The 26,887-nt window shown below is 42.5% G+C and overlaps 1 protein-coding gene across 2 annotated transcripts in view; it reads left to right on the top strand.

The window, feature by feature from the left end:
• Positions 1-26,887, top strand: part of LOC143935621 (lysosomal alpha-glucosidase-like) — a 205,676-nt gene that overhangs the window by 134,278 nt on the left and 44,511 nt on the right. For both annotated transcript variants that reach the window (XM_077459616.1, XM_077459617.1), the window contains 5 exons: positions 10,070-10,201; positions 10,337-10,447; positions 16,024-16,137; positions 20,035-20,119; positions 26,048-26,165. In XM_077459616.1, coding sequence (XP_077315742.1) covers positions 10,070-10,201; positions 10,337-10,447; positions 16,024-16,137; positions 20,035-20,119; positions 26,048-26,165 — 560 coding nt within the window. The remainder of the gene's footprint in view (positions 1-10,069; positions 10,202-10,336; positions 10,448-16,023; positions 16,138-20,034; positions 20,120-26,047; positions 26,166-26,887) is intronic.

The following is a 26,887-nucleotide window of genomic DNA, read 5'->3' as shown; positions in this document are numbered from 1 at the left end:
TACCTCTTCGTTCTCCTCCCTGCCAGAGGAGTACTGCTATTTTAGCGATGTCTTTGACAAAGGTCAAGCTGGTAGTTTGCCTCCACACGGGTCGTATGATTGTGCAATTGACCCTTAACCTGGTACCATACCCTCTCGTAGCCGGGTTTACCCTTTGTCGGTCTTGGACGATAAGGCCATGGAGGAGTATGTTTCAGAGGCATTTTTCGAGGTTTCATCCGCAAATCCTCATCTCCTGCTGGTGCTGGTTTCTTCTTTGTGAAGAAGTGTGGTGAACTGAGACTCTGTACTGATTATAGGGGTCTCAGTCATTTCACAATTAAGAGTGCCTATCCGATTCCATTGATTATGGAGTTATTTGGCCACCTCAAGGGAACAAGGGTTTTCACAAAGCTTGATTTGAAAGGGGCATACAATCTCATGAGGATTAAGGAGTGTGACGAGTGGAAAACTGTGTTTAATACAAGAACAGGCCATTATGAGTACTTCGTAATGCCTTTTGGCTTTTGTAATGCCCTGGCAGTATTCCAGGAATTTATTAACCATGTCCTCAGAGATTTGTTGCAGTTATGTGTGGTGGTTTATCTTAACGGTATCCTCATATTTTCCAAGTCCCTGGAGAGCCACCACACAGATGTCTGTTTTGTTCTTCAGAAACTAAGAGAGAACAATCTCTATTGTAAATTGGAGACGTGCGAATTCCATTGTGAACAGGTTAAATTCCTCTCATTTCCACTGCTGGTTTTTCGAGAATTTGTCACCTCGCGGAGTGCAATTACGAGATTGGTGACAGAGCTGTTAGCGATCATTTTAGCCCTGAAAGAATGGAGACATCTCCTCGAAGGTACTCATTCTTACTGACCTTAAGAATCTCATTCTTGTCTGAGGCTAAATGCCCCGCTACCCAGTACTAAGAATGTAAGGGCTGATATTTTGTCACGACAATTTTCCTCATATTCTGGCTATGGTTAGCACCAGTCTCACTTTTCCTTTGGGTAACAAAATTCTTGCTGCTCAGGTCCATGCTCCTCCTGAGAAAACCTGTGACCACTGCTTTTTCCCAGAGAGTCTCCGTATTGCCGTGTATCCAGATTTACCATTCTCCCAAGGCTGCTGGCTAGACTGGGAAAAATCACCTATTTTGGGCCATATCCCCAACAATTCCCGTGACCTAGTCTACGTGCTGATGTAACCGCCTTTGTATCTGCCTGTTCTGTGTGTGCTCAGAGTAAGATTCCACGACACCTTCCAGTGGGCCTCCTACAACCCATACCCAATGGAGAGAGGCCCTGGACCCACCTGTCTATGGATTTCATTGTGGAGTTACCCAACTCCCACGGCAACAGAGTTATCCTTATGATGGTTGACCGTTTCTCAAAAATGTCCCATTGTATTCCACTTAAGAAGTTGCCCACTTCTAATGAACTGGCTTTCATTTTTGCTCGGGGAGATCTTTCACTTGCATGGGCTACCAAAGGTGATTTTCTCAGACAGGAGTAGTCAGTTTGTGTCCTTTTGTGCACAGTTGGGAATTCCGCTTGCTTTCTCCTCTGCATATCATCCGCAGTCTAATGGGGCCACAGAACTAACCAATCAGTCCTTGGAGAAATTCCTACGTTTCTATATTTCTGACCATCATAACAACTGGTCAGACCTCTTACCATGGGTGGAGTTTGCTCACATTAGTGCCTTGAATTTTGCTTCCCGTTTATGGTGAACCATGGTTTCCAACCTTTCATGTTGCCTGACTCATTTGTTCCGTGTTAGAGGAGCATCTCCATGGTCTTTGTTCGACCCAACTCAAATCTGTAATAGAGGTCAATTAGGATAGTATATAACATATAATTCAACCCTGTAAATGCATCCCCATATAGAATGAACATGTGGAGCTTACCAAAACTGGCCCGACCCAAACCAAAGAACATCTATAGGCCCCTAGGAGAAAATTCCTGGGCGGGTGTGGGTGCTAGACATGTGCGATTCGTTTCGTACGAATCTCAAATTCGTACGAATTTCCCAAAATTCGTACATTCGGGAGGATCCGAAATACAAATTGCCGTGCGTCTGAATTCTGCACGGAATACGAACTTTTGTTTACGAATTTCGGATTTCGGATCAGTTGTCGTCGAATCGACGAAGACTCAGTCATTATGCTTATTATGACTTGCAAAAGACTTCTGTAATAGAAGTCAATGTAAGTTGCCTGAAGAAATCAGTGAAGGACTTTCCTCCTCTCTGGGCAGGCTGCCAAGAAAAGATCAAAGTGATACAATGTTTCTTCTTCAATGGGCTGAACTCTGTGTGTAGAAGTTCTCAGTTTAACCATTTAAAGACTAAATCTTTTCTGACACTTGTCGCTTACAAGTAAAAATCCAGTATTTTCTGCTAGAAAATCACTCAGAAGCCCCAAAAATTATATATATTTTTTTAGCAGAGACCCTAGGGAATAAAATAGCGGTTGTTGCAATATTTTATGTGACGTGGTATTTGCGCAGAGGTCTTTCAAACGCAAGTTAGCCTTTTTTTTTTTCAGTCGACCTCTAGAGAGCACTGACATTAGCAGCGTGACATACAGCAATGACACCTGCACCGTGATAGAGTGATCTGACACCAGCACTGTGATAGAGAGCACTGACATCAGCAGCGTGACATAAAGCAATGACACCTGCACCGTGATAGAGTGATCTGACACCAGCACTGTGATAGAGAGCATTGGCATCAGCAGCGTGACATACAGCAATGACACCTGCACCGTGATAGAGTGATCCGACACCAGCACCGTGATAGAGAGCACTGACATCAGCAGCGTGACATAAAGCACTGACACCAGCATCATGATATACAGCACTGACAACAGCACCGTGATATACAGCACTGACACCTGCACCGTAAGCAGTCCCGGGAGGAAGTCAGCATAGCACAGGGATGGTGGGAACCCCTCATAGTGAGCATAGCACAGGGATGGTGGGAGCCCCTCATAATGAGCATAGCACAGGGATGGTGGGAGCCCCTCATAATGAGCATAGCACAGGGATGGTGGGAGCCCCTCATAATGAGCATAGCACAGGGATGGTGGGAGCCCCTTATAATGAGCATAGCACAGGGATGGTGGGAGCCCCTCATAATATGCACAGCAGAGGTACAGCCCCAGGAGTAAGTCAGCATAGCACAGGGATGGTGGGAGCCCTTCATAATAAGCAGCCCCAGGAGGAGCAGGCACAAACTGGACCAGCGGTGCATGGCAGACAATCCGCTTCTCTCTTTCTCATCTAATGAAACTTCGTATTTCGGATAGGAAATTCTTCAACGGAATTTCGTATTTCGGATAAAAACCAAACTTCTATCAGCATCGACTGTCATATTGAGGTATATTTTTGCCTTTAAATTAATTGTAAAGAACGTTCGTACACATTAACGAACCTAACGACAATTCGTATTTCGTACGAAACAGATCGGAATTTCAGACACGAAATACGAAGTACGAATTCATTTTATTACGAATCAAACGGAACAGAACTAAACGAATTTATTGACGGCGCCCATGTCTAGTGGGTGCCAGGTCACAATGTAAAAATTGGACAGTGAACTGTCAAAGATAAATAAGATAAGGAAAAGAGGATGCATAAATGACACAGCAGGAAAGATTTCTGATGAAATGTACCTACAATTCGCATACTAGCTATGCTGAGTAGGCCATATTAGGATAAAGTATATATAATATATACATATATTTCACAGGTAGTACGCACCTGTTAGATGCTTATCATAGAGTATACGGGGATGAGGTTTGGAGGGGTGGAAATCTCAAAAGTGGAGCTCGTCAACTTGGTAATGAGGAATAGCTAAAGGAAAAATATATATGTATAGCAACTGATATTCAAAGGGCTATGTATTAAATAAACACTGCTAGCATTCCCATAAAAAAAAAAGCATCAGCTCAAAAGCAGCTAATATGTGGTGGACCCTGTTAAGGTGGTTGGATGCACAGGATATTTCATCATTTGGGCCAGGGATCAAAAAGGACCCATATAGGATGGATTGGAAAAATGCGGGCTTAACCATGGCCACAGCATCCTCTAAAGTGGGCGAATGAATAGGGAGTTAAAGGTGGAAGATTCAAAAATGAGGGAAGGAAAAAGGTGTCAGAGGTGGCGGCCCCATTGCCGTACATTGCAGATGACCCACACCTCCAAAAGTGCCTACCTCAAAAAAGGGCTCCAAGAGAAAAGACCGCTGCCGTCCGTGCCTGCATACAGCCCCATAATGAGAGAATGCTCCCATTAAATAGGCCTGGCTCCTATCCGGGAAACGTCATGGCCCAGCGCAGTGGCACCGGCCAGTGACGTCACTGGATATGCGCAGTACTGCAAAAATGGCACATAGAACCAGAGAGAGAGAAAACTCTCTCAGGAAAGCCATTTGCCTGTCCCAGGAAATGGCCAAAATCCAATCCCGCCATCTAGTGAATGGATAAGGAAAGTCCAGGGACAGAAGATCACACACTCGCACAGAATAACAAAGACCCCCAGTGGCAAAGGCAGGTACTGCAGGAAACAACACACTCCAAACAGGAATACAGTGCAGAGGAAATAAAATAAGCAAACGAAGATAATGAATAGCTATATAAATACATACAAAAGTAATATTTTAATCTACATAAACAATACACTAGGACCCATAAAACTTTTTATAGAGATAAGGAGGCATATAGCAATCATCCAATCAGGGAAAAAGTTGCAGGCCACCGATCAGCAGCCAGGAGAACATTAATGGCAATGGTTAACATAGCTTCAATGGAAGACAGAAAGGGACAGGAGACACACATGATAGGTACAGACTCCATGCTGATCGCTAACGCCTGCCTGCTCCTTCCTTCCAGATTGAAGAGCCGGAGCGCTTTCACACTGAAACGGCGCGCTGGCAGGACATCAAAAAAAGTCCTGCAAGCCGCATCTTTGAGGCACTTGTATACACTGCTCCTAACGTGCCCCTGCCCATTGAAATCAATTGCGGTAAAACGCCCCACTAGAGGCCGAAAAGCACAGCTAAAACGACGGTAAGCGCCGCTAAAAATAACAGCGCTTTACTGCTGATGCCCAGGCACTGTGAGTGTGAAAGGGCTCATATCCACTTGCAGACTACCGCACACCGATATACATACTAACTTTGAAGAGGAATATCTTTGTTATGGCAGCAGCTAGCTGCCATAACCCCAGTATCCTCTTCTTCGGCCAGAGATCCAGTTTCTGATAATAGTAGTCTCTGTGGCGGATTCACCGCAAGATCACTTTTATCAGCGACGGGAGAGAGGGCCCACCTTGCTCCAGTGCCCTCCGCCGCTTACCGAAGCCATCGGCAGTGGTGGAGGCGATCGGATGCTCTTCCTTGCTGGGTATGGAGACGAGAGAGGGGAAGATGGCCCCTACCCATTTCCATACCATTGCAGGGTGGAAGCGACGTCAAAATGTCACTTCCACTCGCAGCTCTTAAAGGGACTTTTTTTTTCTTTTCTTTTTTTAATTACAACTTCTTTTTTATTGCATTTTATTACATTTTAGTGTAAATATGAGATCTGAGGTCATTTTGACCCCAGATCTTATATTTAAGAGGTCCTGTCATGCTTTTATTACAAGGGATGTTTACATTCCTTGTAATAGGAATAAAAGTTACACATTTTTTAAAAAAAGAACTGTGTAAAAATAAAAAGTAAAATAAATAAGACACTTTTTTTTAACCGTTTCAGCCCCGGAAGATTTTACCCCCTTCCTGACCAGAGCACTTTTTTGCGATTCGGTACTGCGTCGTTTTAACTGACAATTGTGCGATGTGGCTCCCAAACAAAATTGACGTCCTTTTTTTCCCACAAATAGAGCTTTTTTTTAGTGGTATTTGATCACCCCTTTGGTTTTTATTTTTTGCGCTATAAACAAAAAAAGAGCAACAATTTTGAAAAAACACATTATTTTTTACATTTTGCTATAATAAATATCCCCCAAAATTATATATCAAAAAAATGTTTTACTCAGTTTAGCGTTTACAAAGTAGGGAATAGTTTTATGGCATTTTTATTAATATTTTTTTTTTTTTACTAGTAATGGCGGCGATTAGCGATTTTTATCATAACTGCAACATTATGGCGGACACGTCAGACATTTTTGACACATTTTTGGGACCATTGTTATTTATACAGCAATCGGTGCTATACAAATGCACTGAATCCTGTGTAAATGACACTGGCAGTGAAAGGGTTAACCACTAAGGGACAGGGTAGGGCTGTGTTTCTAACGGGGGGGTCGTTGCTACGTGTGACACGTCACTAATTTCTGCTCCAGATCACTGTGTCACTTATCTCTGAGCTCCCAGGTCACAGGGAGCAGAGATCAGTGACACTGTCACTAGGCAGAAGACCTAGGCAATTCTGAGTAGGTCTTCTGAGTAGGGGGTGGCCGTGGCAGCCATGGATAGATTCATCCTGTGCAGGAATCTATTCATTAATCATAGGGGGTGACATAGATAGAGGGGGCGGAGACCATGCACCCTTAATGGACGGGCTGGTTGTGTGTCTGTGTAAATCAGGGAAGTGAACAGGCAACAGCTTCAGCTGCCCACAGTTAAAATGATTGCAGCCAGACTCAGTGGAGGGAGATTTCTGCAGTACATTTGGCAAGTACAGAATCAGAGTATATATAAAATAAAATTAAAAATGGTTGGAGTGAAGCTTCAGAATGGCAAAGATGATTTTATTACAAATTATGTGAGCATACTGCAGTTCCTCTTCAAGGTAGACCTTCAGGCAAAAAAAACTGGCTGTCCCACTGAATCTACCCACTGGCCATCCCACAAAGGTCCATCCCATGTCCTCCTCCTTCTCCATCTCATTAAACATGTTCGTAAATTCGAAAATTCGTAAATTCATAAATTCGGAATTCAAAAATTCGGAAATTCGAAGATTCAGAGATTTGGAAATTCAAAAATATAAAAATGTTAAATAATTTTTAACTAATAATAACTAATTATTAAATTATAGATATTGGAATTTCCTTTCAAATTTGGCTGTTAGTGAAAGTAACGAATACAAATTTATCTGAATTTACAAAGTGGCTGAAATAAAGAATGCTGCATTGAAACAAATGGAACATAACAAAATAATAATAAATAATAATAATAATATGTTTTATTATCATTAATTCATTATGTTCCATTCGTTTAGATACGGCATTCATTAATACAGGTAATTTGTAACTTTGGATAAATTTGTATTTGTTACATTCACTAACAGCCAAATTTGAATGGAAATTTCAATACCTACAATATAATAGTTAGTAATAGTTAAGTTATTATTAGTTAGTTATTATTTCAGATTTTCTAATTATCGGGTTTTTGAATTTTCGGATTTTTGCTCTTCTTTTTGGATATTTGTTCTTTAGAATTTTCAGATTTTCATTGTTCTTTTTGGATTTCCGAATATCCCAATTTTTGTATTTCGAATTCCGAATTTTCTAATTTCCAAATTTTAGAATTTCAGAATTTTCAAATTTCTGAATTTTTTAATTTCCAAATTTTCTAATTTCTGAATATTCAAAGAAATTCGAAAATTCAGATATTTCTGAATTAACTAATTTGTCTAAATTAGTTAAAAAACGAATTTGAAACTAAACAAATTGCACATGTCTACATGCCATGTTTTCCATCCCATGTCCTTCTCCTCCTGCATTTCCATCTCCCCCATCCCATGTAGTCCTACTCCAGTCCCATCTCCTCCATCCCACGTCCTCCTCCTTCAGACCCATCTCCTCCATCTCATGTCAAAAACAAAAAGGGAGCAAGACCACTAGGTCGGACTTTAAAGGCAAGTTGGAATTTCCGAGAATTCCCGCCTCTGTCAGGATTCTATGGCTGTTTATGATCTGATGGAAGCTCCCAAGTATATTCTCTCCTTGGTTATTAGCAATTGCTAAACACAACAGTCATGGGTCAGACATTGCTTGGCTTCTGTTTTATGTTCCAGTGCCCGCCCAGGGAGACTAATATACATGCATATTCATACCCTAGGCAAATGAGACCTATTCTTTTTTTATTCCCCTTTGTGGTGTCCTGAAGAAGTAGACCAACAAAATGCATTGACGCACAAGGGCTCGTTTACCTGAAATCATGTAACAACAATAATAGTTTATGAAGTACTCGGTCCTTAGTAGTGGGCTGACTCCTTGTCTATATCAATACATGTTTTTTTTAACTGATATCATTCTCTGTATATTTTGTGGTTTTATATTTTTGTCTATAAATATAAAAAGGATTTTATATAAAGAGTGTGGTCCAACTTGCCTTTAAATTCCGACCTAGTGGTCTTCCGCCCCTTTTGTTTCTACATATATGTTGGATGTGGCAAGGGAGTGATTCTAGCAATTGTATCCATCTTATGTCCTCCTTCTGCAGCCCCATCTCTTCCATCACTTGTCCTCCTCCTACTGTCAAATCTCCTCCATCCCGTGTCCTCCTCCTTCAGTTCCATCTCCTTCATCCCATTCCTCCTCCAGTCCCATCTCCTCCTCCTGTGCGTGCAGACTAAACCCCTGCTTTTAACACATACTGTTAGATTTAATTGGTTGTCTGTGAGCTAGTCGATAAGTTAAGCATGTTTTTTTTTCCCTTGGATTTATCCTTGGTCCTGTTTATACTATCCCCTCTTACCCATGTCCTCCTGCTCATCCACCAGTCCCATCTCCTCCCACCACAGTTAGGGGGCAGTGTAACAGGAGGGGCAGTAGGAGGTGGGGAGTGAGACAGGAGGGGGGAAGTTAGACAAGAAGGGACAAGGGGACAGGAGGAGGGCAGTGTGACAGGAAGGGGGCAATGTGAGTGGAGGTGGGAAGTGGGGCAGGAGGATGGGAGGGGGAAGTGAGACAGGAGGGGGGAAGTTGGACAGGAAGGGGGCAGCGGGACAGGAGGAGGGCAGTGTGATAGGGGGCAATGTGACAAGAGGTGGGCAGTGGGACAGGAGGTGGGCATTGGGACAGGAGGTGGGCATTGGGACAGGAGGTGGGGCAGTGGTTCAGGAGGGGGGCAGCGGGACAGGAGGGGGCAGCAGGACAGGAGGGAAAAGTGTCACAGGAGGGGGGCAGTGGGACAGGTAGAGGGCTGGGGGACAGGTGGGGGGCAGTGTCACACACATCTTGGGAAGCACCAGTGCTCCCAGCTCTCACCTGTCCAACCAGATGGTGTCAGTGGAGAGGATCTGTTGCCAGGAAGGGTAGCCGAGTCTGTATCCCATCTCCACTAGGATCTCCGGCAGCAGCTGTAACAAAGAACAAGGGGTCCGGGCCCCCTACTTGTGTATGGGCTGTCCCCCCCTGCCACTGACCATTACACTTTGTGAGATCTGGGCTACGACTTTCTATTGGCCTCCCCGGTGTTCTTGGTGCTGCTCTGCCTATTTAGATGTTGCCTGATTTTGTAAGCCTGCCCATGTGTCTTCTCCTGCACAGACTGTGTGGTTGATTTACTAAAACTAGAGCGTGCAAAATCTGGTGCATAGAGACCAATCAGCTTCCAGGTTTTTTGGCAAAGCTTAAATGAACAAACTAAAGTTAGAAGCTAATTGGCTACCATGCACAGCTGCACCAGATTTTGAACTCTCCAGTTTTAGTAAATCAACTCCTGTTTTCCAATAACACTAATTGTGAAGAACTGATGTGCTTGAGTTTCCTGTGATACTTAGGCCTTGTTGCCACTTTGTTGGAATTGAGGAGACAGCTCTTTCCCGCTAACCACCAAGTGCTGTTTGTTGCTTGTACTTGTTTGAATATATCATGCAACATTCCTTGGTCTCTGTGTGCTGTTACTTCACCTTAGGTATCAAATATCTGGCCCCACCCAGAGATACGCTCTGAATTAAGGATAATGATAGTAGGACTGTCTAGAATAATTTGTGATTTTTTTTTCTGAATACATTTACCGCATCATTTACTGGATATGTTCTTCTTGTCTAGAATTCCTGTTTTAAATCCAGAAAATACATCGTTTTATGGGTTCCTTACTTTATTTTTCTTCATGGTGCAACACTTTGCAGGACGTGCAGTGGAATGACATTGACTACATGGACGCATACCGAGACTTCACATATGACCCTGAACTTTTCGGCGATTTTCCAGAGATGGTGAAAGAATTTCATGACAAGGGAATGAAATATGTGTTGATAATGGTAAAAACAGAGGCATATATATATATATATATATATATATATATATATATATATATATATATATATATAGTACAAGGCTGATATCACATTTATAAAAAAATTTAACTATATCTGTTTTTTAACCTTTTTCTTCAGGAACCAGCCATTGGCAATAGCAGTCCTCCTGGAAGCTATCCACCATATGAAGAGGGATTACAGAAAGGCATTTATGTTACCAATGAAACCGGACAGCCTCTTGTGGGCAAAGTAAAGTGCCTTCTACATTTCTTCTCTTGCTCTGTTTGCACCATATGTTGATTGTACAGTAAATGTGTAAACATTTTTATTTCTTCTTCATTTTGGATAGAGTAAGGAGGGGGTCATCATCCCTGTCAGTTTATTTTTTGCCATCTGCGTCCCATTGGGGAAATTTCCCTTTACTTTCCTGTCCCATAGCCAAACAGGAAGTGGGAGAAAATCCCTCCAAATTAAGGGAATCCCTTGGAGTCCCCCAGGAGAAAAAAGTTTTGCCTATAGCAGGGCTCAACAAACCCCAAGCACCAAGTTTTCCATTGTGACTAGAAGTTTCGACCTGGCACCTGCGCTGTAGCCCGAATGCACACCCAGTGCGCGCCCCTCACGCTATGTATACTGGGCTACGCTTACTCATCTGTAAGAGAAGCGGGGGGAGGAAGGAGAGCGGACACACGTCTGCTCTTCTCCACTTCTAGTTGTTCCCAGATGCTGCCTTTTTCAGGGAAACGCGTTGAAAGGAGATAGGAGCTCTGACATCATTGCTTTCCGTGCTTGATGGTGGAAACCACAGTAGGACCTCTCTCTATCCCTTATTTTTAACTTATCTCTTGTAAGTACAACTTTTATATTTTATTTAGGAAAAAAAATTGACATACTGCACGATAAAGGTGAAAATCAAATAAATGGTGTTGCGCTACCTTCAAAAATGAAACTAAACTAAAGTGCCTTGTGCATAAGTGTATATTATCAATAGTGCTAAATAACGAACTAACAAAGATAATGTCTCCTCCTATTACATAGGTGTAGAAAAATCACCCTAGGCTAGACAATTATGTAATGCACAGTATATAAAGAATGGTTCAAGATGTATGAAGTGCCTCAAGCAAATTAAATCGTGAACAATCAAGTAGGTGAGTAAAGTGTCCAGTGCTTAAACATAGCAGCAAAAGGAAACAAATATTAAAGTGTCTTGTGCTTTAAATATTCAGGCAAATATCTTAAAAGTAATACAATAAAAAAAAATACACGAAACAGTTCTTATAAAAAACCGTGGAACACACAGTGCAAAAATAAGCAAAAAGCAGGAGAATAGTCTTTATGTGGGCTTAAATGAATAAAGTGACCAGTGGCTTATTCAGTGCTTCTCCAGATAAGGTGCCAACAACCGTGTCTTTAACTCTTATATATCCAGTGTTCACGGCACACCAGGTGGAGTGGCCCCTTACCTTACTGCTGTAAGGTAAACAGCAGAGCAAACAGGTGGCAAGATCCAGGGATTATATCCCTATTCCTGGCAGGTAGGTCCTGGCCCCCACGGCTGATGTTTTATACCTCAATAGCTTCCACAAATACAGTTAAGTACGTACCATCGGAGCATACTTCTCTCTTTCTTATGAGATCCTTGTGGAAAACATTGAGCAGTAAGATCTGTGTGGAAGTTATTGAGGTATAAAACATCAGCCGTGGGGGCCAGGACCTACCTGCCAGGAATAGGCATATAATCCCTGGATCTTGCCACCTGTTTGCTCTGCTGTTTACCTTACAGCAGTAAGGTAAGGGGCCACTCCACCTGGTGTGCCGTGAACAATGGAGATATAAGAGTTATAGACACGGTTGTTGTCGCCTTATCTGGAGAAACACTGAATAAGCCACTGGTCACTTTATTCATTTAAGCCCACATAAAGACTCTATTCTCCTGTTTTTTGCTTATTTTTGCACTGTGTGTTCCACGTTTTTTTTATAAGAACTGTTTCGTGTATTTTTTAAAATTGTATTACTTTTAAGATATTTGCCTGAATATTTAAAGCACAAGACACTTTATTATTTGTTTCCTTTTGCTGCTATGTTTAAGCACTGGACACTTTACTCACCTACTTGATTGTTCACGATTTAATTTGCTTGAGGCACTTCATACATCTTGAACCATTCTTTATATACTGTGCATTACATAATTGTCTAGCCTAGGGTGATTTTTCTACACCTATGTAATAGGAGGAGACATTATCTTTGTTAGTTCGTTATTTAGCACTATTGATAATATACACTTATGCACAAGGCACTTTAGTTTAGTTTAATTTTTTGAAGGTAGCGCAACACCATTTATTTGATTTTCACCTTTATTGTTGTTTGGGGGGTAGGGCTTATACCCCTGTCGGTGGTCTGTTGCAACCTATCCTTAGTGATAGTCTATGCCCTTGATGATAGCGCGGGGATACCTTAATTTACTATACTGCACGATAAGTCTCCCCTCTTTTCATACACACACCATGGTTCGAGACTAAAGGACAGCGGATCTGAGGTTTGCAGTGTGTGATCTGACATGGATGTGTGGAGGCTGAGGTGTTCCTGCACGAATGCTGCCGTGTAGCTAGATACAGGTGGATGAAAGAAATCCTTTATCTCATGCTGCACATGATTTCCTATAATATAGAGATCATGGCAATCTAGTAAGAGGTTACAATTTCTTATGAGCACTGGTGAAGGATGAAGGCACTGTATTATTTAAATATCAACACACACTGGGGACAGTGCACTTTAACTACATCTATATTTATTTTCTCCAACAAATATGTGGACACTGCATAATGACCCGTACACACGACCTGAAAATACAGATTTCGACGCGGCCTTACGATAATGGGATCGTTAGTACAGAGCTTTCGAGAGCTAATCCCGACAATTCATCTGATATTCCGGCAAGCACGAAAATTGTCCTCGTACGATACCAGATCTTATGATTTTCGTTTAGTCAGTACAGTTGTCGTCCTGAAAATACAATACAAATACATTACAACACATGACATCACTTCCGATTTTTTTTTCTGTCGTACGAGAATTTGTGACTTTAGTAACCTATTCAATTTCTACTTGTGACTATTAAGCGAAAAAAGTCGGACGATCTGTCGTCCGATTTTCGGTTGGTGTGTACGGGCCATAACACTTTGTGTTTTTGGACATTGATCTTTGCACCATAGAGGTGTTATTATATGGTCACTTTGTGATATTTTGACTCAATTTGTGTTTTGGATATTCATTATATTTATGTTAATTTTACTACTAGAGTATTGGTGCTAAAGTTATATTTTTCTTTTGTGGATTGATATATCACTTGGGGTATATTCATATTAGTATTCATTACTTTTATGCAGACACACAGCGCAGTCTTTTTATGTGTTTTTATTTTACTTCTTTTCTGGTATTCAGGTGCAGCAGTCTGTTCCATATGATTTTTCAGCGCAAGGTTTATTTTATATACACATCATTCATTCACTGCATGCCTTGAATGTAACTATTTTGAAAAACTGTTATATCAATGGTATTAGTTTGGTTTCAAATGTTACCAACTACTTCTAGCTAAGGGTTAATTCTGCAAACATTGTTCCCTTTGTTTAAACTCAAACATAATTTCTAACTGCCATTCTATTTAAATGAAGATTCTCTTTCCTGCACTGGCCCAAACAAAAGAATTTAAATATTCCTGTCAATAGTCTGGATGCATTGATGGATGAGCAGAAAGCAGGAAGAAAGAAGATACACTACTTGGATGAGAATGGTCCAACCATTTTTTTTAAAAACACTACAAAAAAGGGCAACAGAAATTTTGTTTTTAAAAACACACTGAACACTTATTAAATCTCCAATGTAAATGCTATATCTTTGCTATACCTTTTTTCCACATAACCTAATATTTTTGTCATGGTCTGCCAAACTTAAACAGGAATTGAACCCTCCTATCCTTTACAGCCAAGGAAGCTGCAATCTTCGCTTCTGCTTGATCTGCAGTTGCCATGGTGCTGCACGTGTGATCAGTGACACCTGCCATTTGATGGCTTGACTGTTTGTTTGATATTTAACCTAAGAACACTAGTAACTGTGACAGTTATAAATCAGTGGGATTAGTTCTACTTTACTTACTTTACTTCACTTCAATTTAAATGACTTAGCCCTTGTACACACGGTCGGACATTCTGCCAACCAAATCCATTGGATTTTGTCCGACGGATTTTGTCCGACGGATTGTGTCCGAAACTGTTGCATACACACAGTCGGACCAAGTTGTCGGAAAATCCGATCGTTCAGAACGTGATGACGTTATTTCGTTACGACGGGACTACGTTCACGCTAGTAGCCAATAGCTTTGATGTAGGAATTTGATCTGAGCATGCGTGGCACTTTGTCCGATCAAAATTCTCTACACATGATCGGAGTATGTCAGATCGGACCAGTTTGTCGGAAAATATTTCCAACAAGTTGGAAAATTGGGTCCGATGGATATTCAGACGGAAACAGTCCGATGCATACCACACACAGTCGGATCATCCGACAAAACATTTTTTGCTATTCGGCACTGCGTCGCTTTAACTGGCAATTGCACGGTTGTGCGACATTGTACCAAAACATCATTTCTTATTTTCTCCACAAATAGAGCTTTCTTTTGGTGGTATTTGATCACCTCTGCGGTTTTTATTTTTTGCGATATAAACAAAAAAGAGCGACAATTTGGAAAAAAACACAATATTTTAGAGTTTTTGCTATAATAAATATCCCAATTTTTTTTTTTATTATTTCTTCCTCAGTTTAGGCCGATATGTATTCTTCTACATATTTTTGTTGAAAAAATTTCAATAAGCGTATATTTATTGGTTTGCGCAAAAGTTATAGCGTCTACAAAATAGGCGTTAGAGTTATGTCATTTTTATTATTATTTATTTTTTTACTAGTAATGGTGGCGATCTGAGATTTTTATCAGAAATGCGATATTGCGGTGGTCAGATCGGACACTTTTGATACTATTTTGGGACCATTGACATTTATACACCAATCAGAGCTAAAAATAGCCATTGATTACTGTATAAATGTCATTGACAGGGAAGGGGTTAACACTAGGGGGCAATCAAGGGGTTAACTGTGTTCCCTATGTGTGCTCTAACTGTATGAGGGATGGGACTGACTAGGGGAGGAGAGAGATCGGTGTTCATACTTAGTATGAACACGCAATCTCTCTTCTCTCCCCTGAGAGAGCTGATATTTGTGTTTACACACACAGACCTCGGTTCTCACTCTGTCACAATCGATCGCGGGTGCCTGGCGGTCATCACGCCCGCCGGGCATGCATATTGGCTCTGGTGACACGCGTGCCTGCTGTCACGTCTAAAAGGAGCGATGAACAGCTATGGCGATTTGCTGAGCCAACCTGCCGCAGTATAACTGCCGTGGCTGGTCAGCTAGTGGTTAATATGAGCTGGGGAACTATGATCCTTTGGGGCTGGGGGGGGTTTAATATGGTCTGCTGGACTATCATCTTTGAGTCTTGCGGCACCTGTCAAAGGCACTTGTCAAACATGCCAACAATGTCCATCCTTTCTGTCCCTCCACCATTTATAGAAGCTGTACTGACTGTCCAGCAATGAAAAGTGCTCTATAAATGGAGGAGGGGCAGATGAATGAAAGGTCCATCCATTAGGGGATAATGAAATTCGTCAAGTTAGTTCACATATAACATCCAATAAATGAACACTGGTATAATGTCTGACTTGTGATTTCCATTTAAACAATTAATCATCTTGTTTTGGAAAACTCTTCTGCAGGTCTGGCCTGGCTATACTGTGTTTGTTGATTTCACAAATCCGGAAGCTCATAAATGGTGGCACGACATGTTCAAGGCCTTTCATGAAAAAGTGCCTTTTGATGGGGCTTGGATTGTAAGTAATAATAGAAGATGTTCACAATAAGTTTAGTAAAAACGAATTATGAAAAAGCACAAATAATTTGTATATGTTCTGAGTAGATTTGTGGTTTAGGATTGGTGGTCATTGTTTAGCCATCCAAGAGGTATATTTATTTTTACTTGCCATGTATTTCAACAGCCATGCATGCAAGGTATATAGCGTGTACTTCTCCTGGGGCCATTGATTCTATTGTTCTTTTTTATAATCTTAGGCTCACCAGAGAATTTTAGTTTGGGCCTTTAATGCTAAGAGACTGTACTGTGGGGTGATGTTGTAAAATATTTTACCATTTGAATTAATATATGTATCGTGGGAGTTTTGCAGCATTGTCCTGTCTACAGTGTCTCCGCCTAAAGGGCTCTTATGGACTCCCCCATAGGACACTCCCGTTCCCCAGGATAAAACACACTTACTGTATACATTTAAAGGAAAAGAGGTCCACACTTGAAGGTGGTTTTCAATGTTTTGTTTGAACTTGGTATAAAGGTAGGACAGAAGGACTCATTCGGTAGAATAGTGAAATCTCACATGGGGCTTCTACAGCTCCTAAAAATAGGAGTAGCTGGGTGGGATTCAGCATTCAGTAGCATTAATCAGCTTTATTCTGGAGCACAGCATCCGCACAATACAAAGTTCTAATGTTTCTCTATTTCATTGATGACTCAATGAAAATATCGTAGGCACCCATGGCTTCCAGGAACACAGCCTGCTCACAGGGAGAGGCAATACCTTTTAGACCCAGGACCTCATGGCATACAACTAGCTCACAAGATGAGGCTATACCCTACAGGCTCTGACTTTAGCCCTGGGGCCTCAAAACCAACACACAGCCTGCTTACAGGTTAAACTCTCCCTACACTGAGCTTCACCTTGAGGTGGGAGGCCTGGGACCTTCTCAGAAGAATAAGAGCTGAAGGGCCCTAATAGAACACTGCATCCCTATTTTGTCGAAGCCAAGTCCAACCCACCAATGAGAAGCTCACCAGGGTTTGGCCCGCTGACAAAACTGAGGATAGAAAGCCATTTAACCTATAAATTTAGCCCTGTGATCTCCCTAAATTCGAAGCGGGCAGCACATGTACATTTTTAACCATTAAAGTGGTTAGAGTTAAAGTGGGTGGAGCCCAATTGCCAACAGAAACCGTTAACATGTGGCCTTCAGGGATTTGCTCCTGGGATGGCCCTCTACTGTCTCCTTTCCCTTCAGAAGCCCCTAAAGGCACTCCATCCTGAATTGAATAGGATCCCATGGCTTATCTGACCCTGGCCTCAGGGCTAGGGATCCCACTTTCCAGAAGTGCAGAGGAAGTAGTAGTGGAAGTTCCCATTAGTCAGGGATAACATAATGTCCAGACTGGTGCATACCTTTATGATGCTCTCCTTTGTGATAATTCAGCCACTCTTCAGATGGTAGTGCATTAGCTTGGTAACCTAACTCAAACACAGTTACAAATAAATTCTTACATCTATTGAGTGAGAGCTGTTACCTTTAGCTTAGAGAAATAAAGTCCAGACATCTCCAAGCATTGGGCATTCTCTAATCTTACCTCCCAATGGACGGTGAAGTCCTTGGCCTCCCCACAGAGAGAAACCATATGAATTGCATTGCAGGCTACATGTCTCCTGGCAGCAGACTTGTTCCTCCCATGACTGAGCACCCCATGCACCACTCCCCTTATATACTATTTTTGCAACTTTGATGACTGGAAGGATGGCTTCCCAGCAACCTGGGGGAGTGGGGATAAATAAAGTTCTGTTGCACATTACAAAGTACAAGATTGTCCAACACTACCAAATGGTGACACCTGGTGGAATTCCAGGGATCTGCATGTCAAAATTCTAGACCAGTGGTTGTAAACTTCTGAAAAGAAGGAGGCCTCCAATGCAGCGCCTGACATCACCATCATTTTTCAATGTATGAACTGTTTGAGAGGGCCATCATATAACATGAGACCAGTAGAGATCAATGCTATTACTTAATGTTCTCACAACAGACTTGCTGAGGTCCGAGGGCCACACATCATATACCAAAGAGCCACATGCAGCCCCCGGGCCACAGGCTGGGAACCAGGGCTCTAAACCCAAAAGAAAGAATGTCTCTAGACCATTCCCTGTAGACTGAGGTGCTATCTAGTGGCCAATTAAGAGCTTACATGGCTGCCATACAGTCCCCTGGCACATGACACACACAAAAAAAAATAGTGTGATCAAGAATGACTTACAGACCCCGAGCTAAAAGTAAGGATCTCATATCTCAGATCCCAGATATGTTAGGGCTCAATGTCTTATCGTATCTGGCAACTTTTGGCAATCGGTGAGCCTAAGGCCGCGTACACACGGGCGGATTGTCTGCCCAACTAAGTTCGTCAGACAATCCGACAGACAGTCCGTTCAACTTTTGAATGAACAGACTTGACCACACACGATGAGCAGACAGTCCGCCGAAAGCTTGCGCGATGACGTGTACGGCACGTACGACGGGACTAGAAATTCGACGTCCAATACACTGCAATGCAACCTTCGGCGTGTAAATCCTTTCTGAGCATGCGCCATACTTAGTCCGTCCAACTTGCCTACACACGAGCGGACTGTCCGCTGAAACCAAGTTTGGACGGACAAAATTACGGAAATTCCGAAAGACTTAGTCCGTCAGACTGTCCGCTGAAAAAGTCCGCTGAAGCCCACACACGAGCGGATTGTCCGCTGAAACACGGTTCAGCGGACTAAGTTGGGCAGACAATCCGCCCGTGTGTACGCGGCCTAAGAGAGCAGGAGAATGAAGGGGCAGGGCTAAAAGTGCAACACCAAAATGGAGGTAATGCTGAGTGCACTGTAAAAAAAAAAAGTAGGAGCAATGGTTGCAGTAGAGGCAATGATTATGCATGCTTAGTTCACGACTATGAATTAAAGGTTTTAAAAAGCATATAGCATTCCATGGTAAAACAGTGCTAACAGTATCAGAGATAAAAATGGTGGTGTCAGTGAGATCAAAGAATGCCCACCATTGTTAGGAGGAAAAAATGCTCCAGCGTTATTAGGAGGGACAAAATATCCTAGTGTTTGTTGTTTTTAATGGCCCAACATTGGTGGTGTCAGTGGGAAGAAGACTGCTTTGGTGTCTCTGTCAGGGGCTTTGAAAGAGGCAGGGAGTTGAGGGGTTCTGGGGGCACTCCGAAGGAGGCATGGAGCTGAAGAATTTTGGGGGTGCTGTTAAGGGGTGAGGGGGTTGAGAGGTTCTGGGGCATGCTGAAGTAGACAGGGAGTTTAAGGGCTTTGGAGGAGCTCTGAGGGAGGGTGGGGGCTAAGGGGTTCTGAGGGGGGAATGGGTACATCCTTCTTAATACTGGCACCTGAGGGGGGAATGGGTACATCCTTCTTAATACTGGCACCCGCCCAGGAATAAAGGCAGCTTTCTTTTCATCTATATGATGTAGGAGGGAGGATGAAGGACAGTTCACACTCACTTTCCAAAATAAACCTTTTGTTACTCAAACTCTCATCTCCTGCATAAGCATGAGGACTAACCTGGCAAATAAAATGAAATGCAATGATTTATTTTTCAGTGCTTAGTTTTTAGCCCCTCCAACTTTTCTCCAATCCCTTCAACTTCTCTCTATGTAATGAAAGGATTTCATATCTTACCTGAGAATCTTGGTGCCAAGGTAACAAAGTGGGCTTTGGTGAATTGCCCCATCCTAATAAAAATCTGAATGATTGCTATGGGTTATTACAGTTTTCAAATTAGCATTATTGTTTTTATGAATTAATGATATGAGCCCTGCATAATTTATTTGTGGTATTTCTATAAATGGTGATACTAAACAATTTCATTGGACCCTCCTTGCCTAATGCCTCCACCTTTTGACGTAGGACATGAATGAGCCGGCTAATAATGTTCATGGTTCTTTGGATGGCTGTCCAGACAACAGTCTTGAAAACCCTCCATATGTGCCTGGTAAGTTTTTAATAGGCCACATGTTACTTTTGCTTCTAGTTGCCTAATTTAATCTGAGCCTTAGGAATGACTTCTTCCCATATACCCAATCCTTTTTTTCTGCTGCTAAGCACTGCAATCACTATATACCACACTTCTCAAACCTATCATCAACTGCAAGGTAAAGACTGCTTTAGACATGTGCAATTTGTCTCGGTCCAATTACAAATTCGGACAAATTTGGGTTAATCGGAGATTCGGAAGTATTCGAATCTCCAAATTAAATAGTAACGAATAGTAAGGAATTTTGTTGAAATCCGTTTAAATTTGTTTTGTTTATACATTTTCTAACAAATTCCAACTTTTCAGAAAGATTAGAATTTGGATCGGTCGAATAATGATCGACTGATTCAAATTCTGTCTGACGAAATAGCTGGTTGTTGTAGGTGGATGCTGCATCTGTCCCCTGGCACCTCTACACTTAGTCTTGATCGACCGAACACCGCTGATCGCTCAGTTTTCAGGGCACAGTGAGCAGAGAGCTGTAGACTGTCAGTCACAGCTCTTTGGTCTGCTCTCTCCTCGCTCATTAGGGCACTGAGCTGTGGAGGGGGTGGAGCAGGCCATTTCAGGCTCTCAGTGGCCCGCTGAGAGGCTGAGATGGGTGTCAGTCCAAGCCAGTGGTGTCGGGAGGGGGGGCTGGAGCCCCAAGTGAGTTCCCAAAAAGCCCGGGTCTTGGGCATTCACAATTCTGTTATTAGCCTCAAGCGGGGACCGATCTGACCCCAAGCGTGGCCGAGTGACATAGCAGGTCCTGCCTTCTGGAGCCTGCAGCGCGTATGATGGACGCCCCACTGGTCCAATACCGGGACCTCGGGATGTGTGACGTCCATCATAGGTGCTGCAGGCTCCAGAAGGTGTGAATTACAATGCGGCTGCCGCGTCAATGTGAGATGATCCCTACTCAGCGATCGGGCATGCAGCTGTCCTCTTCTGTCATGACTCTGGCTGCCTGGAGTGCCTGCTGCTGTCTACTCTACTGTGATGGGCACGCCGCACACTTCGGCTGAGCTGCAGTAGCAGGAGGTCACATCATCTGAGGTCAGTGTGTGTCTGTGTATGTCAGATAGGTAGGTCAGTGTGTGTCAGGTAAGTCAGTGTATGTCAGCCAGGTAGATCAGTGTATGTCAGCCAAGTAGGTCAGTGTGTGTCAGGTTACCTAGTAGGTGAGGTTGAAAAAAAGACACAAGTCCATCAAGTCCAACCCATGTGCGTGATTATGTGTCAGTATTTAATTGTATATCCCTGTATGTTGGGGTCGTTCCGGTGCTTATCTAATAGTTTCTTGAAACTGCTCCCCGCTGAGACCACTGCCTGTGGAAGGGAATTCCACATCCTTGCTGCTCTTACAGTAAAGAACCCTCTATGTAGTTTAATGTTAAACCTCTTTTCTTCTAATTTTAATGAGTGGGTACGAGTCTTGTTAAACTCCCTTCCGTGGAAACCTTTTATCCCTATTGTGGAGTCACCAGTAGGGTATTTGTATATTGAAATCATATCCCCTCTAAAGTGTCTCTTCTCCAGAGAGAATAAGTTCAGTTCAACCTTTCCTCATAACTAATATCTTCCAGACCCTTTATTAGCTTTGTTGCCCTTCTTTGTACTCGCTCCATTTCCAGTACATCCTTCCTGAGGACTGGTGCTCAGAACTGGACAGCGTACTCAAGGTGCGGTGGGACCAGAGTCTTCTAGAGTGGGAGAATTATCGTTTTATCTCTGTAATTGATCCTGCCTGTGGCCAATTATGGCTCTCCTCACTGATTGGTCAAGCATGCGGGGTCACAGTGCATGCTTGGCCAATCATGAGCTAGCAATGCACTGCGATGGCGTAGTGCATTGTGGGTCGTTCATGCCACACGGATTTGGTGCGAACGGTCCACAAAGTTCTGAATTAGTCGAACAGACGAACGGCTGATGTTCGAGTCGAAAACCGAACTCATTCCTAGTTGTAGTAATCTATAGAAGACGTTACACAGTAAAGGTATCCTCCTGATGCACATCTGATAAGGTGACAATCCTGTGTGATTTCCATAACCTGGAGTCAAGAATATTACAGAGTTGGTCTAGGATTGGAATATCCAATAGGATCAATTTGTCTGGACAGCCAAATGTTTGACTGCATTTCAAATATGTATAAGAATGGGCGGGTATTGTCTACAGGGAAATAATTTAGGGGCTTCCAAAAAAAAATCAACATTTGCTTTGTCCCTAGTACATTTGATAATAGAGCCTATGACAGTATCTCAGGGAGGACCCATGTTACTAAATGTTTCAGGGGGGCCATTCCAGCCTATCCATAGGTCTCTGTAATATGACCAATTTTATTTTTGGTCTAGAGTGGTCTGAAACAAACAAAAAAAACAGGGAATTGGGCTCCTTGGAGGGTTTCAGGACCTTCTGGCAGGTTTTGAGACCTGTCTGAAGTCTCAGCAAGGGGGGTTCCTTCACTTTTTGTTTTAACCTAACCATAGATGAATATAATTTTGAACGAAAGCTCTGAGGAAAAATCCTAGGAAAATTTGCATGAAAATTGTCTGAACATTAAGTTGTCGTTTAAAAGATTTCCTTTTGTTTCTATCATTTGATTTTGGAACGAATGGACTTTACTGAACAAGAATGACACATACTGTTAGAAATGTGTTTGTTCGAGAAAACTTTCTGTAGCACTGACTCCCCAAGGAGCTGCTGATTTAATTTGGACCTGCACTCTACTGAGAAACCCCCCTTCTGAATGACTCTGTCCCCTTGGCACAGCTGTGGTGCAATAATAATACAATACAGTGTAAACAATATAATGTACCTGTGTCTATCCCTCAGGATCCTCTGGCTCCACCTGGTGGGGAAACACAGTAAACCACTCTTAAACAGGAATACTTTTACTGAAAATATAACAAATAGGTGGTTACAGAGTTTGCACTGTCGTTCCAATGTAGAACGTCAGCACAGCATAAATCAACAGTCAAATACAATAAACAGCATGCAGGTATGTTACTATCTAGACCTGGGAGCTCCCCTTATTTAAAGTCTAACGTGGGTCCTCACTTAATGTATTTCCTCCTTAGGAAATAGTTTCTCAAATAATTGTAATCCAAAGGGGTAAGTAGAGAAAGTTAACTTAGAACACTCCAGATGTAACTCCAGAAACTTGTAATCACACTTAGATACCAAAGTGTAATGGGCCTTGAGCCTACTAAGTGTCAGTTGCTCAGTTGCACTTCCGTGGAACAACAGGTTCCAGCAAGGCCTATTAGTAAGTCTAAGTACGTGTAATAGATTAAAGGGTGGGCCACAACCCACTCACCAATCGGATCAGAGTTCTGAGTGATGGCTTGAGTCCTACAGCTGCAGCTTGCTTCTGCTGACTAGGCCAGATGCTCCATGTCACTCCATCGACTGGATCCATCTCTCTGCTGCTTCAACAAGCGTCTCCGATCCGCGTCGGTCTGGTCACCAGCTTTTGGCTCCGTCCAGTCACCCTGCAAACAGTCCAGTTTGCACTCCGCGGTGACTATCTACCAATGCGTCCGAGAACCTCACACACAGTTCCGCACAGGCAGGCAACGTGGTTCCAAGAGAACAAATATGGCCGCTGCATTCCCTTTTATACCCTACCCAGCATGCACTGCATATCAAAGTGTTCATGGGTTTGTCACACAGACTCCTGGGTAGATAAGGTCAAAATGACCACAGTAAACACAGTCACTTCCTCTTATCTTTCAACACCATAGAAAAGAAAAATAGCTAAGGTCCAGTTACAGTTTTTGATCACTAGATGGCATCATATACTAGTGAATACATTGTCCATAGATTTACATTGTACTTCACATTCATTGCATTAATACACCATTATATCCCCGCTACATTTCCATCCTGCTCCTTCAAATTTTCCCATCACTGTAGTTGAAAAATGAACACCGATTTAACCCCACTAATGATTAGAAAAACAAATGAACTTTCCTAATATTTTTTGTTTTAAATTCCACTCATTTATGGCCAGCTTTAGTGAAAATGCTATCCCTTTGTGAGAAAGTGAAGCAATATGTGAAACTGTCAGATTTAGCCTTTGTCTATTCTACTAAGAAATATGGGTTTGTATTTCCTATATGCTATTCAATATAAAAAAAAAAAAAAACTTGGCTTGACTCAAAAATGTACTTTTAATGCAGTGTGACATGTTGGGGTTTTGTAGCTCAGTGGTAGTGCCAAAAGAGTGAGTTTATGCCAGAAATAGTTTTCAGGACTTTCCTGACCACTTTTATTTAAAAGAACGGCAACAGTTCAGGTATGCCTTCCCATGCAGGGGGTTCACACCATCAATGCAACAAACATAACATTCAGCCTCCTGGCTTTCTTGTGGCAGCTTTACTGCTCTGAGTAGTACATTTTGGTCCTCCTCACCATCAAACACGATCCAGTGTTCATGCATAAATGCTGTACCTCAGCTCTGTGTCTTTCCATGCAGCTTCCTAGCTGCTCTGTACCTCATGGAATCTCTTTCAGACTCTGGCCTTGGTCTGTCCTGACCTGAACAGTACGTTAACTGCTCCCTTCACACTGACCCCTTCGGGAGGTCAGGTTCTGAGCTCTAACTCTGGCTCCTATATGAAGCCAGCACACACCTGTGCCATTAGTGTGCTTCTTACAAAAACTGGCGTAAAACCACCATTTTAAACAGTGGCACAGGCTCTCCCTGGCACAGCAGATTTTAAGTAGCTGAGTAGTGGTGGGTCAGATGGGCCTGAATTCGGCATGAGGCAGATTTGACTAAAATTAGGTTGCAGAATCACAACTCCATTGAAGTTAATTAAATGCCATTGTAACTGATGAGGATAAACCTACATCACTAGACAATATGATTGACAGTGGATTTACATTGTGAGACTTTTTTTTCAAATAAAAAATCTTCCTGTCTTTATTTCCATTTTACTTTTTTTTTGTGAATGAGTAAGGGTACTATGTACCCTTACTCATTCACATGGAGTAAGAGCGGGTATCTGGGTAGCCTCTTTTTGCTAAAGAGTGCTTCCAGATTCTGATAAGCCCCCCACCTGCAGACCCCCAGAACCAACAGGCCAGGGTTCTTAGGAAGAGGCCCTTGTCTTCATTAACATAAATAAGAGGTGCTTTGCTTGAGGTTAAAGGGCATGTGGCTCGGTATGGTTAAACTCATCCCTCCACCCTTTCCCCAATTTTTGGTGGGGGATCATGTACTGCTTTTTTTTTTCCTGGGCTCCCCCTCAAAATTCAAACCAGACCTGAAAGTCTTGGTATGAATAATGGAAAACCCCTAATGCCATTTCTATCCATAAACTATTCCTGCCCCTTTATTACATGGCTACCCTTGGTTAAATGGATTCCCTGCCAAGTCAGTAAATTGGACCGGTAACATTCTTGTTTTTAAGGACTCCACTGGTTTCCTTAGCAACCATTGACAGTGGGAAGCTGTCATGTATAATAGCTGTAGTAATGTCCAAACCTAACCTTAACCGAACCTTAAGCTCATCCGATTTTAAATCCAATGGTCTACCCTATGCAAAACAAAAAGCGTAAAGTAAAAGCGGGAAAGTAGCTCATGTAGTGTTTTCCAGCATTCTGGTTAGTGCCTTTTTTGTCGCGCAATCGGCCTCATTTGTCACATTTTGTTTTTATGCACGACAAATCAAACCTTTGTTTCCCACATTTGGGCTGCCATTAACAATTAATGGCATCCCAAGTGCAATGTGCATTTTTCAAGCTTTCTGAAGCATGGGATTCTGCGGATTCCTGGAGCATGTAGATGTGAACAGAGCCCTAATGTAATGTTTAAAAATGTAAAATGTTGTGTACTGTTGTTATACAATTTTATTGGCTTGTATTTGCTTCTAATGTCTGTGTTCGTCTATCTTACAGATGTTGTTGGGAAAGTGTTACGTGATACCACCATCTGTGCCTCCAGCCACCAGAACATCTCATCACACTACAATCTTCATAATATGTACGGACTGTTTGAAGCAATAGCAACTCATGAGTAAGTAAATGGTAATGTAATTTTATCAGCAAAGCCTAAACATAAAGTGAACTCCAGCATTGCCTTCAGTCTTGCACAGTTGTACAGGCTCCTCTCCTCCACAGAAATTGCCTACTCATTTCACTGCACACTGCACACTGTGATTTTCTCAAAGTGTACATTAGAAGCTGCAGCAAGTCATATAGAGCCCACTTAAAGGGGTGTTCCAGCCTTAAAAATTGTATTTTAAAAGTCAGCAGCTACAAACATTGTGGCTGCTGACTTTTAATAAGGACACTTACCTGTCCACGGCACCCGCAATGTTGCCCCCCCCCCCCCCCCCGAGGCCGATACGTCCCTCGTATCGTGTCCTGTCACCGCCATCCTCACTAAGGGAAACATGCAGTGGAGTTTTGCGGCTTCACTGCCCGTTTCCTACTGCGCATGCACCAGCCACGCAGAGTTTTGTGAATAGCCCCGTTGTGTTCTGGGACACATACACATGTCCCAGAAGGCAACGGGGCAGCTCGGCGAAGAGGGGGAAGCACAGCGGAATAGGAAGAGGCAGATTAGGAAGACTACCTAGAAACAGGGGTTTCTGGTAAGTTAAAAAAAATTCTAATGTTTTATTTTTTAGTTTTTTAAGAATAATAATGCTATTTTTATTTTTAGGGTGGCCCTCCACTTTAATTTACTGTCTGGAGGACATCTAGCCTCATCTAGCTCTTTCTTCCCCAGCCTCA

The sequence above is a fragment of the Lithobates pipiens genome, unplaced genomic scaffold (assembly GCF_037356315.1).
Source record: "Lithobates pipiens isolate NorthernLeopardFrog02 unplaced genomic scaffold, aLitPip1_a1.2 Scaffold_28, whole genome shotgun sequence".
Taxonomy (NCBI): Eukaryota; Metazoa; Chordata; class Amphibia; order Anura; family Ranidae; genus Lithobates; species Lithobates pipiens.
This window is presented reverse-complemented; position numbering and strand designations above follow the sequence as displayed.